The 19,052-nt window shown below is 39.2% G+C and overlaps 1 protein-coding gene across 10 annotated transcripts in view; it reads right to left on the bottom strand.

Moving 5' to 3' along the window:
* SSBP2 (single stranded DNA binding protein 2) overlaps positions 1-19,052 on the bottom strand; it is a 131,852-nt gene that overhangs the window by 17,602 nt on the left and 95,198 nt on the right. For 7 of the 10 annotated variants that reach the window (XM_079995730.1, XM_079995736.1, XM_079995734.1 and 4 more), the window contains 11 exons: positions 18,744-18,803; positions 17,581-17,647; positions 16,487-16,557; positions 13,576-13,667; positions 10,294-10,342; positions 9,439-9,474; positions 7,359-7,413; positions 6,012-6,082; positions 5,495-5,573; positions 3,708-3,736; positions 434-532 (listed from right to left, as the gene is read on the bottom strand). In XM_079995730.1, the coding sequence (XP_079851856.1) occupies positions 434-532; positions 3,708-3,736; positions 5,495-5,573; positions 6,012-6,082; positions 7,359-7,413; positions 9,439-9,474; positions 10,294-10,342; positions 13,576-13,667; positions 16,487-16,557; positions 17,581-17,647; positions 18,744-18,803 (708 nt within the window). The remainder of the gene's footprint in view (positions 1-433; positions 533-3,707; positions 3,737-5,494; positions 5,574-6,011; positions 6,083-7,358; positions 7,414-9,438; positions 9,475-10,293; positions 10,343-13,575; positions 13,668-16,486; positions 16,558-17,580; positions 17,648-18,743; positions 18,804-19,052) is intronic. The other 3 variants (XM_079995732.1, XM_079995737.1, XM_079995735.1) reach the window with 1 other exon arrangement.

The following is a 19,052-nucleotide window of genomic DNA, read 5'->3' as shown; positions in this document are numbered from 1 at the left end:
GATGCTTTCACTATTTCAGTATTTTATGGATCTTTTCTAGTCATCTTTGGCCTTCATATCCCAAATAAACTAGGCCAACTGTGTGAAAGTTATCGTCTCAAACATCTAAATGGACGGGTTGCAAAAATCCATTTTCAACCTTTTCTTTAAACGCATCACAGTAAATTGCAGGAAAATTTGCAAAAAACAACAACATTTAGCTCAAGTAGGTGGTGGAACAACAATGGCCTAAAACGTCTCCAGGAAATAGCAAGCTTTTAAAAGAAAAAGGTCCTAACAGCCAAACTCTGGATTCTCTTCTGAAAAACATCTGATGTGCGCTATGTTCAAATTTGTTTGATTGCCATGATTGTAAGCTTTCTAAAGGACTGAAAGTAATATAAACATGTGCAAGTTATTCAGTAGCAACCAAAAAATAAAATATAATACTTACACTCTCACTCTGAAAAGGGTTTAGAAAGTTTCCACCCATTTCACCATCATCTCGAGGGGTCCCGGGCTGATTGCTCATGCTCATATTACTGGGAGAGTTCTATTTGAAGAACACAACAGGAGAGCCAATGCTGTATGTATGAATTCATTCTTGTTTTATGTAAATGAAAGAATTTAAGGGCGAAAATATAAAACCCATAGCACTGCCACATTGTATTCTTGCCTCAATTCTCACGAGTGATTGACATATATTTTATATTTGCCATATGAGGTCCAAAGCAGAGCTCTTCCTCTATCATCCACATATATGTATACTCTCACATAGTGCACCACCAACAGATGTCTAGTTTCTCTTAGATCCCCTATTAAAGTCACCACCGGCTACAAACCAAAAATCAAAACGTGCCCCCAAAAGGTGTTAACTTCTGGTTTGTGAGGTGGCATATTGATGGGGGTTATACTTGGTAGTTTCAGGATGGCAAGGGAAAAAGCGTTGAACATACTTAATGCAGCTGTCTGGATTATGGCATTTGCATCATCAATACTGAATACATGCATTTTAATACATTGATCACAAATAGGATAAGTGATTAGAGATCATCAGGAAAATAATCCCTTATATTCAGGAAAATCAATAAGCTAAATCCATTTAATGGAACACGTATCAAGATTAAGTTTCAACCTTCTATAAATGATAATCTCGTTTGCATAATGCCCTCAGAGTGTTGATAATCCAATAACAAGTACTGTATTTTTCCTTCTATAACACGCAGATTTTTTCTCCTAAAAAGGAAGGGGAAATGTCTGTGCATGTTATTGAGCGAATGTGTGGTCCCTGGAGCCAAATGGCGCGAGGGGAGGCAAAAAAAATCAGGCAAAAATCAAATCGCGCGTCTCCTAGAAGGGAAACCTGAAAAGAGGAAGTGGCTGCTTTCCTGCATTCTGCCTCAGGGTCTTACTGCCCACCCACCTCTGTTTCCTTGCTGTGTTTGCTCAAACGGAACAAAGAGCAGGGAAAGCCCCTCCCCTCCAGGCAAGCAGAGGGGAAAGCAGAGTGTCGTCTCTGTGCTCCGTGCTGCTGAAAACATGCAGGAGGGAGAGAGAGAGAGAGAGAGAGAGAGAGAGAGAGAGAGAGCTGGCTGGCTTGGGTGGGTAGGTGAGGGAAAACTTTTGCCTTCCTTTCCTCCCTCCCGTTATACCCCTCTCCTGCATTCTTAGCCAGCTGCTTCTCTGCACACCTCTCTCGTGCTCCTTGTCCGTTCTGTGTTTTTCCTTCCCTCCCCACTTAAAATGTGGTTAAAAAGCATGGATCTACATGGATCCTCAGGATCTTTGCATTCAGTCACCCCAAATTCATCATCAGATCACATAGCATGTCCATGGCTATAGCCTGCCCCCCCAAAATCACGCACCCACTGTTGCCTGGGGCTGCAATGGTGCAAAAACGTGGTTAAAAAGCATGGATCTACATGGATCCTCAGGATCTTTGCATTCGGTCACCCCAAATTCACCATCAGATCACATAGCATGTCCATGGCTACAGCCTGCCCCCCAAAAATCACGCACCCACTGTTGCCTGGGGCTGCAATGGTGCAAAAACGTGGTTACAAAACATGGATCCCCATGGATCCTCAGGATCTTTGCATTGGGTCAGCCCAAATTCACCATCAGAGCACATAGCATGTCCATGGCTACAGCCTGCCCCCCAAAAATCACGCACCCACTGTTGCCTGGGGCTGCAATGGTGCAAAAATGTGGTTACAAAGCATGGATCCACAGGGATTCTCAGGATTTTTGCATTGGGTCACCCCAAATTCACCATCAGATCACATGTCTGTGGCCACAGGATGAAGCACAAAAATGATACATCCACTGTTTCATTCAGAATGTTTTTTCCCTTGTAGAGTGCGAGATTGGCTACATTATTACCAAATTAGAGAGGCTTTTAACGTGGACAAGAAACTAGGTTTCCAGGTGGAAAAATCGAAACTAGAAACGGAATTGTTAGAACCTAAAACTAAGACATTGTCAAGAATGTATAACTTGCTGTTAAAATGGAATACTCAGGATGAAATGGTTAAATCAGCTATGATTAAGTGGGCACAAGACATTGGTTATAATATTATGTTTGCAGACTGGGAACGGTTATGGACCACTGGTATGAAATTTACGGCATGTAATGCCTTGAAAGAAAATATTATGAAAATGATTTATAGGTGGTACATGACACCAGTCAAGCTTGCAAAGATATACCATTTGCCCGATAATAAATGTTGGAAATGTAAGGAAACTGAGGGAACATTCTTTCACCTCTGGTGGACATGCCCAAGGGTAAAGGCATTCTGGGAAATGATATATAATGAGTTGAAAAAGGTATTTAAGTATACCTTCTTGAAGAAACCAGAGGCCTTCCTTCTGGGCATTGTCGATCAGAAGGTGTTAAAGAAGGATAGAACTTTTTTTATGTACGCAACAACAGCAGCAAGAATACTCATCGCAAAGTATTGGAAGACACAAGATTTGCCCACTCTGGAAGAATGGCAGATGCAATTGATGGACTATATGGACCTAGCAGAAATAACTGGCAGAATCCGAGATACAGGAGAAGAACAAATAGAAGAAGAATGGAAGAAATTCAAAGATTATCTGCAAAAACATTGTAAACTGTATGAATGTTAATATGATGCAGGATATTGAGACAATGTGGCATTAGTGACAAAGCTGAAGGAATGTGCAAAGATGTTTCATTAGTAACCAATAAGAGAATCACAGTTTAGTTAACCTAAGGATGGAAGATAAAAAGATGGGTTAGCAGCAGGAATGGTTAACTTTAAAAGAAATTAAGACATATTAATCTGGTTAAAATAGGGGAAAAATCTGCTGAAACTAAATTGGAAATTTGAAAACAGAAAAGGGAGATGTGAGGAAGTCCGGAAAGAAAGCTACATGAAACCAAGAATTGAACCTTTTAATTTTGTTTGATTTTTGTTTTGTATTGTTTGTTTGTATTGTTGTTGTGATGTTTTGCTTTTTGTGTTACTATAAAATTTGTTGAAACTTTAATAAAAAATTATTAAAAAAACAAAACAACAGAATGTTTTTTCCCTTGTTTTCCTCCTCTAAAAACGATGTGCGTGTTATGGTCAGGTGCGTGTTATAGAGCGAAAAATACGGTACTTCATTTTAAACAAGGTGTTCTTTTGTTTTTAAGTGTTTAACCACTGTAATAAATCTGCTTAGAGAAAAACAGTGCCAAACATCAAATATATACTTACTTTGGAGATACTGTCCATGTCTCCTGAGCCTAAAATTAAAATGAAGATTCAGTTTAGTTGTGGATTTCATCACTGAGTCTTTTCCAAACGTGAATACCTTAAATTTTGCCACAACTACAAGCCTTTTAATTTCAATGGGTCCAATAAATCACTATCAATAGCATGACGCTGCAAGTTTAGGCATAAAATCCATATCAGCGATGGCTTGGGCACATAAAGGTTGAAATGGGAGGTGTGGGTGTTTGCTATCTCATAGTAAGAAGCTAGGTGTATCATATCAGGAAATATGGCAAGATTTCAGCTTGGCTAGAGTGTGAATTGGAAAAATGGTACAGGACCCAGACACCAGGAGTTTCAGCTAAGGTCATCGTTAAAGCAAAAGGGGGAGCTTAGGGAGCCTATCAAGTAATCTTACAGATACCATTCTATCAGGAGGTCCAGTGCTAGAGTACAAACAACTGCATATAAAGGGCAGGTGGATCTTTTGACCTTGACCAGTAGACTACTTTTTGGAATTATTTTGGAGCTTTGCTCTGTTGGATTATTTCTGTGTTGGATTATCCCCTGGGAGACCACTTCTAGTAGTAGACTGTGTAATTAGAAGTATATATAAGAAACCTTTTGTTGGTCTTCTCTTTATATAGTTGTGTGAAGTCTGTGTGAGACAGTGTATGTGTTCTCAATAAAGAGTCTGTTGAACTTTAAACATACATGCTTGAGCTGCACCAACTTGAGCTCGGTGGGTGGATTCCCAGGGACCAGAGAAAGGTAAGGCAGGAAGGAGGTTGTAGGATACCTCCAGGTCAAGTCCCCGTACCCAGTTAGTAATTCCACAAACATCTAAATCATACAGTCTACTCAGAGCTTAGCTGAATATATCATCCAATGTTTTTACATTTTAAAAATCATTTTTTTCTACTGAATATTTAACTTTTTTCCTTTAGGTTATGATATACTGCAAAATAATATATGCTTTTTCTTTTTTTAACCTATTGTGTTTCTGTGAAGTTGCTACAGCTCAAGTTGAGAAAATTGAAACAAGATGTATGCCATTTTTCTGCATTCTACTTGACTTATTTATTTATTTTATTTTATTTTATTTTTTGCAAATTCACACCCAGAGCATGCTACCACCAGCAGAGGAGTTGTTGTTTTGACATCCTTGCTCATGGGAAATGAACAAAAGTCACAGTTGTTTACCGTCTGTCTGCTGTATTGTGGCAACATCTCTGTATGAAACTGGTTGCATTATCATGAATGAGGAAGAAAGTGGTCAACCCAAGTAAAACAGTCCTGTCAAACACCCCACCAGTTGCCAAATGAGCAAAAGCTCTCCCCCTCCGCATAAACAGACTTTCCCACTCTGCCCTTGCTTGTTCTTTCAGTATTTTGATTTTGTAACTCAACCCTCAGTTGTTTTTTTATTTTATTTTCACCTTAACTTTAAGGAGAGAACTTCCAGGACTTTTAAATTTCCTGGCATGTTATCATGAAAACTTACTCTAGAATCATAGCATGTTGGGGCTTTCCACCTGTGCAGTATTATTTTAACTTCTAAAACACATGCAACTTAATTTATAAAGCACGATAGGAATCTCAAGTAGACAATATATATTTTGTATGTCAGGGTTTGTTTGTTTTTTGCTAGAAACCTGAGAATTGCCATTCAGAAATCAACTTCCCTGGCTGCAAAGAAAATTTTGAAAACGTAATGGAAGTAATTCAAAACAAGACATTCTGAAATGAACTCAGCACAGAGTTAAGAAGTCAAGGTGTACTACTCTTACCTAATGATCCATTCATATGATGTGAATCCATTCCACCCAATCCACCCATAGGGCCGTCAGACCCTGGTCCCATTGGAAACTGCAGAAAGTTAAAATACATCATACTACATGCTATTAAGTAACTTTCACCACTTAATAAATCTATGGTAAAGAATAAACTGCATGGTTAAAACTGGAATATGAATAACAATCTTGTTTCTATTTCTGTCAATCTTGTATTTAAACAGTAAAAATAATTATCTCCAGAAATAGCTAGAAAAAGAGCTAGGAAATTACCTAAACCACTAGAGATACTCACATAAGCAATATTTATATTAACATTGTTACATCAGAGTATAGCCTTGGAGCAGCCACTACAAACATTTCTATATTAATGAAAATTTAGTGGAGCAATGTTGGCATGTATATAAGTCATGTTCTTTCACATAAAGGGAGATAAGACATACAGGAATAATGTTTCATACACTAGTGTTTAAGCTGCACAATTTAAATATGTGTTTGCATTTCTAATATTTACATTAGGTCTGTTGGGTCCAGGAGGAACTGCATTCATTAAAGTGTACATATTGTCTCCAGAGTTGGTTGAATCTGAAACAAAAATATATGTAGGGGGTCACACATCTTCAATGGAAAACAGCCAGTGAACACAATAATTCAAGGCATGCTTACAGTGCCACGGAATTCAAGGAATTCAAGGCATGCTTACAGTGCCACGGAAGAACACGGAAGAACACATTTCAGAACTGCTCTCAAATTGGACGTACAGTACACATTATTGTTAACATCAACTGTAATGTATTTTGCTTATAAGCAGCATTCGGCTAGACTGTGAGCAAATGCTTGATAAGGGATTTGTTGCAGATGTTAAAAGGAAAACAGGAGCAAATATAGCATAGGTATGGACCAGCAGCAGTTTCCTTCTTTTAACATGGAAAATAACTGAACCCAGATGAGAATCCATTAGTATTCAAACTGAAGGACACCAATATCCAATCTGCTTTGCTTGCTCCATTAATGGTTCGTGAGAAGGCACTTCCCCAATGCTTGTGCAAGACGCAATGACAATGAGAAGTCTGGCCTTTCAAAATGGAAGAACTGAAGAGGTACAGAGGAGAACCAGCTATGATTTAACAAGCATCCAGACACAATTTGGCACTGGGCCAAAGGCAAACAGTTCTTGCCTTCTTGGTAATTTCTGCCTGCTGTGGATGCTCTACCAAAGGGACGTATTCAGGTTTGAAAGAATGATTCATAAAGCTGTGTTAAAGGTAAAGGTACCCCTGCCCGTACGGGCCAGTCTTGCCAGACTCTAGGGTTGTGCGCTCATCTCACTCTATAGCCCGGGAGCCAGCACTGTCCGCAGACACCTCCGGGTCACGTGGCCAGCATGACAAGCTGCATCTGGCGAGCCAGTGCAGCACACGGAACGCCATTTACATTCCCGCTGGTAAGCGGTCCCTATTTATCTACTTGCACCTGAAGGTGCTTTTGAACTGCTAGGTTGGCAGGCACTAGGACCTAACGACGGGACCACACCCCGCCACGGGGATTCGAACTGCCGACCATGCGATCGGCAAGTCCTAGGCGCTGAGGTTTTACCCACCGCGCCACCCTAAAGCTGTGTTAGTCTTCCATAATTAATAAAATTATAAGTTGCATCCATGTATAGGAAGATGGAAGTGGTTCAGAATCCTAAAGTGATTGCTGAAACGTTAAGCAAAATTACATACATTTCTCTTACCTGTGTAAGCTTTTTAATTATTTGTTGCCTAAATCATGCATTTCCAGTATTTAAAAAAAAACAAAAAACATTAAAAAAAATATTTTGCATTGCTTTGACATTTTCTGGTTAAAATTGGGATACCTGCTGGACTAGGCATGATGGGTGTTCCCGGTGGCCCCCCGCCTCCTGGTGGACCCTAAAAACCAAACCAAACCATTTAATTAATAAACAAACAAAAGAGCAGTCAGGATCACTGAAGAGACTGAAGTAAACAATATGCTTTTGAAGGGTTTCTGCATGTGACAGAATTGACATATTTTATTTCATCATTCATTCACTCAGATTGTTGAGCGCTTATCAATTTGGAAGTAAAAGAAGGCTATCCAAAAATAAGAGAGCAATTTCTACATACACATGGAACTCCCCAGTTATGTGCAAATATATGTCTATATTGTTTTTAAAGTAGCAGCTGAGCTTACTTGAACCATGACTGGTAGAAGCACCAAGGGCACTTTAACCAAGCTGGGAGGGGAAGGTGTGTGTCAGGCATGTAAGTTCTGTGCCTTCCTTATGCCAATCAGTTAAGGATCCCAAGTGCATTAGCCACATGGCAGCTAAAACAGCAAGCAAAGGGGATAAGAAGACAACCATAATATTTGGTTTTGGCTTAGCTAGCAAGGTCAGCCAAGAAATTTGGATCCTTCCTTATCAGATTCCATCTGGGGATCAAATTACACTACTGACTACTGGGGGGGGGACAGTAAGACAGACTTACAGTGGACGCTCGGGTTGCGAACGTGATCCGTGCAGGAGGCACAGTCGCAACCCGCAGCATTCGCAACCTGCAGCACCGCGTCTGCTCACGTGCATGCCACGATTCGGTGCTTCTGCGGAAAGCGCGATTTAGTGCTTCTGCCCATGCGCGAGCACCAAAACCCGGAAGTAACCTGTTCCAGTACTTCCGGGTTCGGCACGGTGTGCAACCCGAAAACGCACAAGCTGAAGCGTCTGTAACCCGAGGTATGACTGTACTTACATCTTAATTGCTAATTTCTCTCACATGTCAAAATTGTCACCACTTTGTAACTGTGAATTCAGGTTCAAATTTGTACACTCTATATAGAGCACACCTGAATATTCTAGTAAATTTGACAAGCTTGATAACCACGTTTTTTCCACACAAGCATATTAAGGTTTCACAGCAGGTTGTGATTTTGACACTTTTGCTACCTCCAGTTATCTAGACCAGGGGTGGCTAACTTCTTTTAATGCAAATTCCACATCCGGGGGGGGGGTGTGTGATCCCAGTGGTGGGCATGGTCACACCTCTCTTTCACACACCCATACCCCTTCATCTGGTCCCCTTCCTGTTCAAATGATTGACTTGATGACCACGCAAGGGGAAATATGTAGAGTACTGGGCTGGGTACAGAGCTTTAACTCTCTGGCCACGCCAGGCTTCTCTCTCCCTTTTCTGCCCTACTGGATTCTACTTTGCAGGATGAGGCTGGTGGCAATTGTGGATGTCAGATGTATAACCAAGTCACGCTATTCAATCTGTGCCAGTATGGCTATCTGCTTTGTGTATCGTTACGACATGGTTCTAATAATCCTCTAAAATCACTGGTTGTAAATATTTAATAACAAAAGTTTTAGATAAAAAATCTAGCTACATTCCCTAAACCAATTATTCGGATGATTACAATGGTGATTCTGCCACTTAAGATCAGGTTTTCAAGTCCCACTCAGTTTAAGTGAAGAAAATAGAATAAGTCAAAACAGAACGGAAAAAGTGTGAAACATGTTCTTATATTTCACAAAATTTTATTTGTGACTATACTGTTAGATACTTTTTAGACCCTTCAATACAAATGAAATTTCTTAAATTCAAGCTCATAATTGTGTTCCTCAAAACAGCTGCTTTTACTTTTTCATTATTGAAGACTATGCATTGTACCAGTTAGAGAACATATGCTGAAGTAAAACCCAGCATTCAGGGCAATTTTGGCAAGACTGTTAACTGTTTTACTAATGAACATCAACATATGTACTACAAATATATAGCAGACGCAATGATACAAAACAGATCAGCTGTTCACTTCTCAACCAATACACATGGGTTTTCCTCAACATCTGGACAACCATTTCTTAACCCAAATGAAACATAGCATTTATGCTAATGACTGCACATATATAAGCGGACACACACTAGCATACTCACTACATAATTCCCAGGTGACGCAGAAGAGTATGGTATCTGAAAAAGAAAAGAAAAGAAAACTGAGTTTTATTCCCTTTGAGATATAATTCTTTTAATTTTAAAAATGCTTCATTTTGAAATTTAAAAAGTTTCTATTTTTATTTTGAACAAGTCAGCAAATCACTACTAAAAAATACCAGTGATCAAGTTATATATAAATGCCCTATAAATAAATAAATAAATGCCACCTTACTACTGCCATTTCCACTATTTAAATCGTATTAAGTAAAGCTGAATATGAACATGCAGCAATTGTTGTCAGAAAGCATTTTGTGGTTTTAAATGTTCTGTATAAATCAGCAGAATTAAGAATGGAAGAATCTTTGTTAAACAAAACAGCTGAGTTCATACTATGAGGAGTAGCAACTTATTTTATATCACCTTTCTATAAAAAACAAACAAAGGCAGCTAACAAAATAAAAAACCACCACCAAACAATTAAGATATCAAAACATAATAAACTTAACACAGCAGCACAACAGGCTATTTTTAAAGTAGTGATAGTCATAAGATTATAAGGAATGGGTAAAAAGGTAATCCAACTGCCTTGTCACCAAAAGCCACCTGAAACAGAAATAGAAAAGCTAAATGCAAGGAAGATGAAAATAGACCTACAACAGGTACTGAATTCAGCTTATGAAAAGGTCCTTGGATGTGTATCTTGAGGGAGCAGAATGATCTTGATAGATAGTATTCCTGAGCCAGAAGGTATGTTGATAAAGTTATGAACAACTTAACAGTAAGTTTTGCTTTTTGCTTTTTTCAAAAGGCATAAAACAGGATTACAAATTCCAGTACATTTTGATATATACTTACAGAATTGGCATTTGTAGGGTTTGGCCAAGGTCTACCACCTCCCGGACCCCTAAAATATAAAAGTTCACAAGATAATTTGAGCTGCAGGAGAGGTAAGAGGAAGGTGAAATACAATTCTGAGAGTGGAAGTCTTTTTGTGCAGTGTTGGATCCTGCTCTTAATATAGAGGCCAGTAGCATCCTCTAGTCTAATAAAGACTTCCCCAGAAATATAATATAGACACAACCTTACACCATCTAATTGAAAGATAGACAAAGAATATTTTAGGGGGGGGAGGGGGGGAGGAAATTTAATGCTACAGTTTCCGGACAGTTAGAGGATTCTAAAACAACCTAATATAATACCATCCACCACTTGCTTTTGCATCCTTTGCCACTCCTGTGTTGTTGGAAGTCCTTCAGCTTTCTCCCAATGGAAGTGCAGAGTGTTTGAGGACCAGGACATTCACAGGGAAACCAAAATGCTTGTTTACAAAGCTATTGTACTACGCACCAACTTTACTGTATGTTTGTGAAACATGGACCACTTATAAATGCCATCTCCAACTCCCCAAAAGATTCCAACAACGGTGTCTCCAAAAAAAATTATATATCACTTGGGAAGACAGGCAAACTAATGTCAGTGTACTGGAAGAAGCAAAGATCACTAGTGTCGAAGCAATGATTCGTCAGCATCAACTTACTGGACTGGTCATGTTGTTTGGGATGCCTGATCACTGGGTAGAGGAGGAAAATCTGTAGGCATGCCACCCGTAGTCATTTCCTCCATAACACGCACAGACATTTCCCCTTACTTTCTAGGAGGAAAAAAGTGAGTGTTATGGTGCAAAAAATACGGTATTTTTGCACTGCTGAATCAGGAAATGGCATCCGTTTCTCTCCATCAGGTCAGGTTTACTGTAAACTGAATGGTGGGCATTGATAAAGGTAAGTACACGTAAATTGCATGTTGCTTCACCATTTTTCAAACTTCAGGGCTTGAACTTCCGTTTCTTGGAACTCCTGGAATGCTCAGCGGCAGGGAGGTCTCTCTTCAGAGTCCAACAGTAGTCAGCCATCATGACTGCGTCCCAGCGACCCTGATACCTGGTCTCCATCTCTCTCATGTCCTGATGGAATCTCTCCCCCTGCTCGTCACTCATTGAACCCAGGTTCTCAGGAAACCGGTCCATATGTGAAAATAGGTAGTGCATCTTGACGCTCATGTTGCACCCCAGGTTTCTGAAAGCAGTCAGCATGTTGCTGACAAGTTCTGCGTAGTTTCTGGCCTTATTGTTGCCAAGAAAGTTCTTCACTACCAGAACAAATGCCTTCCACGCTTCCAGTTACACTTCGTTCATTGAGTTTCCAAACTCTGGATCTCTGATGAACTGAAGGATCTGAGGACCATCAAAGATGCCAACTGGCACAAGTAAGTGAAGCAGTCACCATCCTTGTCCAGAGCCTTGGTGAACTGCTTGATTAAGCCAAGCTTGATGTGCAGCGGTGGGAAGACTATTCTGTCTCTGTCCACCAGAGGGTCGTTGATGACGTTCCTTTCTTTGCAAGGCACCAATTCCTCCCGCACAGGCCAGTCCTTCTTCGTGTAATGCTGAGCACGGTCCCTACTATCCCACATGCACAGAAAACATGGGTACTTGGTGAAGCCAGACTGTTGTCCCAACAAAACGTTCACCATCTTTAGGTCAACACAAATAAACCACTTATGCTGATCATAACCAATTTTCTCCAGCACATACTTCACCGCTTCATATTTCTCCTTCAGTGTACTCGAGTGAGCCAGGGGTATAGAGGCAAACTGGTTGCCGTTGTGTAGCAGAACACATTTCAGTGATCACTTGCTGCTGTCAATGAACAGTCTCCAATCTTTGGGTTCATACTGTGGCACTCCAAGCCCCATTATCTTAGTTTTGATCCCCCAACTTTATGCTTTGCCACACCTATTTATGGAAGATTTCAAGGTTTTATGACTTCAAACTGATCCCTTTTCGACATAATCACCCAGAACTATCGGACCTGAATACTTCTTGTCATTAAAATAATCATTTCCAATCAAAACAATTATTCAACATGGCATTTTACCCCCACCAACTTCTTCTAAAACGCTTCACACAAGCGTACATGTGAACAAAAACGTAAAAAAACGACATGTGGCCATAGCTCAAAAACTTGACCTGACTGAGCAAAACCAATGTGATTTTTGGATTCAGCACATCAGATTCGTCCTAAATCAACTGAAAAAACGCAGGCAACAAATTTGTTGTTGATCAGTGAATTATCGTCCAAAGCAACTACTCTATTGCCAACTTAATAGAAAGCGTAATGCCGGTGGACAACAAAACAGGTTAAAGACACTCTCAAGACAAATCTTTAAAAAATGTAGTAAAAACACTGACAACTGGGAAACACTGGCCTGCAAGTGCTCCAATTGGAGAATAGCCTCTACCCAAGGTGTAATGGACTTTGAAGAAGCAGGAACTCAGGACAAAAGGGAGAAACGAGCTAAGAGGAAGGCACCTTTGGCAAATCCTCACTGTGATCAACTCCCACCCGGAAACTTATGTCTCCGCTGTGCAGAGGATGTGCGGATCCAGAATTGGCCTCCACAGTCACTTACAGACACACTGTTAAGACCATATTCATGGAAAACTATCTTACTTAGCTACAAGTGATCACCAAAGAAGAATAAGCTATTTCTGGTAACTAATGAGCAAGTAACTATATGTCTGACAGGTAGCATATTATTACAATGTTACTGTCTTGCTTCCTTTATTTGACATATTTAACTTACTAACATAACAAACACTTCTAAAGTAAATGCATAACTATTTACATCTTTAATTCCATTTACTTCCAGAAACATGTAATACTGACAGACACCAATTGCCCCATCTTTACCACACCGCTAACATTCTGCATATCCAATGCCTTCCTTTCCTTATCCATAATAGGGTGTAGTACCATTGGCATAAACATACTGAAGATACAGTTGCTTTCAGTTATTGTTCTTCTGTTGTAATCTACAAGCAGAACTGCAATTGACTTTCAATATAGTCAAGATCTCCTGCTATGTTTTATCCATAGTAGAGAACATGACATATCTGCTGTGAGAGGGGCCACCAGAAGTTCAGCACACATTCATGATAAGCCTTGTGATGGATGTCAATTTGACTCTGGTTTATTTTTTAAAGGTTGATCTTTTAATTACATGTTATAAGGTTTAATGTAAAACAAGATTGTCCCTTTTTGGAAATGTTTTAGCGGCATTTTTATTTTTACTTACATATTCATTCCAGGCATTCCGGGGCCACCTAAAGCATTCAGTGGGGGTCTCATTGCACCTCCATAGTTCTGCAATGATAACCAAGGGTCAGACTACCACAAAACAAAAAAACAAAACCAAAGAGGAGGGGGGAAAGAAAGGACAGCAGGTTAATGACTTCCCTACACATCTGATTATTGGATAGGCCAGGGCCATTCATTTTCAGAATTTGAGTTGCTTGACTAAAAACAATTATTATTTCTACACTCTCCCTAATTTTAATAAAACTATTTAGCATTTCCTAAGAGTCTTATTATCTTAACAATGGAAGGATATGGGGCACATTTACAAATGTTAATTGATTCATGGAGATTGTAACATTTATGATAGATAATACAATTGTCTGTGAGGGACAGATTTAATATCCATTTCACGAAAGTTGACTTTGTATTCCACAGACATTTTGAGGGATTCAAATGGATACTTTTTTTAAGTAAACTGCCTATTTAGTGTTAGTATTTAACATTAGAAGTATATACTTATACTGAATAAGATGACTGCTAAGTTTACTTAATAAGCAATCTACAGCAAAGAGCAGGGGAATTATTCAGAAGGCATGAAAAATGTACTGAAATGCCTATGAACAGCCCATTGCTATGTTCAGGACAAAACGAAAATGTGCTCTCCACCTAGCTCTTAGGCTGTCATATATAGCAATTGATTCTGGAAACTGCGCTATTTACCTGGGGTGTGTGTGTGTGTGTGTGTATTAGCACATGGGTGATATCCAATATTTCCTCTTTGTCTCCCTCACCCCAGTGCACCTCCCCCCAAATTTGTTTCGTAAGATCCTTCAACGCCTTGAAGCTGATGTGCTGGGATGTGTGTGGGCTGCAGAGAGAAGGAGAGGAGATGAAAGTCCTGTTGCACAAGCAGAAGTCACCAGCGGACAGGAATAACTGGGTATCACCCAATGTACGTAGCTGTAACATGACCATCTTAGACTGTGTGTATTCTCAGCTATAAGAATTGTACTATTCAAAGAGAAAGCATGTCAATCTGTTGTGAGAAGGGAAGTCAGGCTTGAGTTCTTAAAAGTGGCCAATGCTATTTACTTTGTAAGTGTACTCATATAACACTTTTTAATTATAACAAAAATTAAAACAAAGAGCCCTAGATGAGTCTAGTCAACAAACCCATGCTGTAGGACATGTGCTCCAGACATGCCGATGTATAACAACATGCTTCTGGAGATATGTCATATTTTATTGAAGTCTTCCAGAAATAGAAGTCATCAAAATAAATGCACACATAGTAAAAGGTAAAGGGACCCCTGATCATTAGGTCCAGTCGTGACCGACTCTGGGGTTGCGGCGCTCATCTCGCTTTATTGGCCGAGGCAGCTGGCGTACAGCTTCTGGGTCATGTGGCCAGCAGGACTAATCTGCTTCTGGCAAACCAGAGCAGCGCATGGAAATGCCGTTTAACTTCCCGCCGGAACGGTACCTATTTATCTACTTGCACTTTGACATGCTTTCAAACTGCTAGGTTGGCAGGAGCAGGGACCAAGCAACGGGAGCTCATTGTGTCACGGGGATTTGAACCGCCAACCTTCTGATCGGCAAGTCCTAGGCTCTGTGGTTTAACCCACAGTGCCACCCGCGTCCCAATGCACACATACTGACATATAAAAACTGTCTCTTTTTAAAACTTTCAGCAAAAGCTTGACTGATTTTCATGCTATTCAGTTCAATTTTCTCTGATTAAGAATCTGAGGATTCATACTAGTTTCCACCTTGTGAAACTAAGATGTTTATTGAATACTGAAGCTAAAATAACTAAATCAGTTTCTATGCTAAAACTGTTGTAGGAAACGATTTGGATATTATTGATTCTGTGAAAGTATACAATTTCTGTGAAAGTATACAATTTTGCCAAATGGTTTAAAAATATTTAAAAAGGAAAAACTGAGTAAGTCTTGCTTGAATGATTCGGTATTATTAGGGACATATGAAGAGATTTACAGTGGAACCTCGGTTTTCGAATGTAATCTGTTCCGGAAGACAGTTCAACTTCCGAAACGTTAGAAAACTGAGGCACAAAGAGCGGCCTACCAATTCAATAGAGAAAATGGTAAAAAACAACAGATACATGAAGCAGAAACTGTTCGACTTCTGAGGCGCGTTTGATAACAGAAGCATTTACTTCCGGATTTTGGCATTCAAAAACCAAAGCTTTTTGCAATGGAGATGTCCAAAAACCAAGGTACCACTGTATATGGATAGGTTCAACAGACGGTGAATGGCCATCAATTAGAAAGTTTAATTATTTTTTCTTTCTTTCATGTTTTCTGTCTTTTAAAAACGATATTTTGCATTTCTCCAAGAAATAGCTAATGTAGCTATTAAACAAATAAGAAATACCAAAGGCTTTATTCTGAATGCAATTTCAGTTAAGTGGAAGAAAAATGAATGTTGCAACAAATTGCACATTTTTAAAACTACAGTCAGTGAACACAGATATGCCAAACAAACTATGGTTATGCCACTATTTCCCCCAGGCATTTAATACTCAGAAATATGCTGCTTCTATACCTGATGATTCATGGAATTAATAGGTAAATGAATCATCCATGTGTAGAATAATTTCTAAGTACAGGACGGTGAGAACAAACAAACAAACAAGCAGAAAATGTGATCTTCTTCATGATCTATTTTTAAGCTTCCAGACACCACTGTTGGAAGCAGAAAGCTGAGCTAGGTGGATTTTGGTCTAACCAAGCAAGGAATGGTTTCAGGGATGTAGCATAGGTGTTCTGTGGGAAGTCATGCCTTTACACATAGCAACTACAAATAGTTGCATTATAAATTCCACATGAAAAGTGGGAATTTTGATATACATGGCCATGTGAACTGCAACACAAGCAATATACCTGAGGTCCTAAGGGAACCATTCCTCTTGGAGGAGTCATTCTCTGCATTGGCCCACCCATATTTGGATGTCCTGGAAAAGACATGTATTAGGGTACAACCTTTAGTTCAATAATCAGGTTAGCTGATTAAAATGTCTTTATATTCAGAGGCACATTCTTAAATCAGATTTCCCCCCGCCAACAAATTGTTAATCATGGTTAATGCAAATATTTATCACACACACACTCATATGGCAGGCACCATCGTAGATTATTGTTCTTTCTTTAACACAGAGGCAGAGTCTCTTCTAAGATGGTGCTTGCCACAACAGTGGTTGCATTAGCTAAAAATAAAAAAAGCATTTTCTTCAGAACTTTAGCTGAACTCATATGCGGACTTAATAAAGCATTCAGCCCCAACAACCAGTTCACTGTAGACAAGTCATGGAATGAACCTCCACTTTTATGTTTAGACAAAAAAGGAAGCTGGAAGTAATAATGGAACTATATAATTTTAAAACAACTAATACAATTTGCTGAGCATTCTTTAACTGACAGTGCTAAATAATATATAACTACATTACATATTTCAATTATTCAAAAGGAAAACAGCTAGGAACTCGGGGTAGCTGCTGAATATAGCGCAAGATTCTGGGCAGAATGCAATAGCTTCTTGGGTAATCCCTAAGCAACGGTGACTTAGGAAAAGGAAATGCTATGATGGGTAAGATATTTGAATCATCAGAGACCTTTAGGTAAAAAAATACTTATTTATCCCCATCAATTCTGACCTCAATATGAAGAATGTCATTATTCAATTTATACTGCAAAAGTAAAATGCTTTAAACTCCAGAAGAACAGCATAGAAGCTGTTCTCTTTGCTTTAAGAACAGCATAGAAGCTGTTCCCTTTGCTTTAAGAGATGATGAACTACAAAGGTTTTTCCCTTGTATCCTATGCCACAGGACATCCATGAGAAGAACAACAGAACCATCCCACCTGCAGTTCCACAACTGTGTTCATTTTTGCCTGTCATTCCGATCGCTTAACATTCTAAGAAGTGAGAGTAAGATTTTTGAACCAACATGCTGTTATCTACTGATGATGCAGATTACCTTGTTGCCGTGTTGGATCCATTCCACTAGGCAATAATGGCTGACTTCCTGGGACACCTCCAAGTGCCTATAAATAAAAACACCAACATTTAAAAGTTCAATTATATATGAATAGAGAGAGGCTTATTTTTTTTAAAAAAATGCAATGTTTCAAATGCCAAGCAATATTAAATATAAAAGCAGTATTTTAATATTATTAAAATATTAAAACAGTACTTTATTGAGTTAGGTTTTTAAGATAAGCTACCACTGACTTTCCTTACATTTTCACAAACTACAATGATTTCCAGTTCCAAACAAGTCTATCATTTTGATTGTATTTAACTTTGATATTAGATGCCTTTTGTTAACCAAAAATTGCTGGAAACCTCAATAGGAATACCGCATAAATTCCATTGATTTCAATGGAATATTGGTTGAACGACTACATGAAAATTAAGCACGTATTTAACCATGCTAATTTTGGTCAAGTTTTATAACATGAAATAACACAATCAGTGCTGTAACCGTGCCTTATATTAAGCAGTGCTTTTTAGAATCCTGATATAAAATGAAAAAATCCACCCACAGGATTGACTGAGCAGACTTCTGAGTGCTCTTCCAGATGAGGCTTTTTGCTGTGCACTCGATCTATAAAGTAAAATTTTCAGAGGGTCCAATTCGTAAACTGCTGTCATTCTTTAAATGGAGGCTGTCTTTGTCTTGCCTCAAATAAAAAATGCAATTCCCCCCCCCCACCGCAAAAAAAAATTGGCCGGGGGCGGGGCGGTGAAGCACAGTGTGTGATGCCTTCATTTGCCCACCATGGCCGAAGGCTGTGAAGAAGGTTAGTGTCACATTAAACAACATTGGTTCTTCACTTCTGCAGTTATTTTTTCTTATCTTGTTCTGTTTTGCTGCTACAGACTGATAAAGGTTCAAGAGACAAAACCCCTCAGACTCTTGACCTAGACTTCTGGGAATCAAGAGGCTGATATGGTGCATTTCCAATAAAATTTGATTTGCATTGTCAAATGCCTGTATAATGTATGGAGTTTGTTGAAATTATTGTTCTCAAAAAGAAAGTATGCAGAGTTTTGACTTTTCTGGTTCAGTTTTCTCTTGCCCCTTGCAAGAGAATGATGCAATAATGAATTATTATTCATTAATAAAAGGACTGTTACCTGATTGGGTATCCTTAAAGGCGGCCTTGGGCCTCCTGGGTATCGGGGGGACATGAAAGGCTGCAAAAGAAAATAACTACATTAAGAACACAGATACAGCCATTTAAAATTAAATCCTAGAAAAACTTTGACACCAATTTCACAACCAACAATAACGTTAAATTATTTGAGCAGCGACATATGTTACTATACTTCTTAACTGACATTTATTGATTCCTGTAATCTGGGACTATCAACATTCTGGGGCCACTAAGCATCACCACTTCTGTTCTCAGAAAAGCAAGACCTACAACCCAGTTCTTGTAGAGC

The sequence above is a fragment of the Podarcis cretensis genome (assembly GCF_951804945.1).
Source record: "Podarcis cretensis genome assembly, chromosome: 11".
NCBI lineage: Eukaryota > Metazoa > Chordata > Lepidosauria > Squamata > Lacertidae > Podarcis > Podarcis cretensis.
This window is presented reverse-complemented; position numbering and strand designations above follow the sequence as displayed.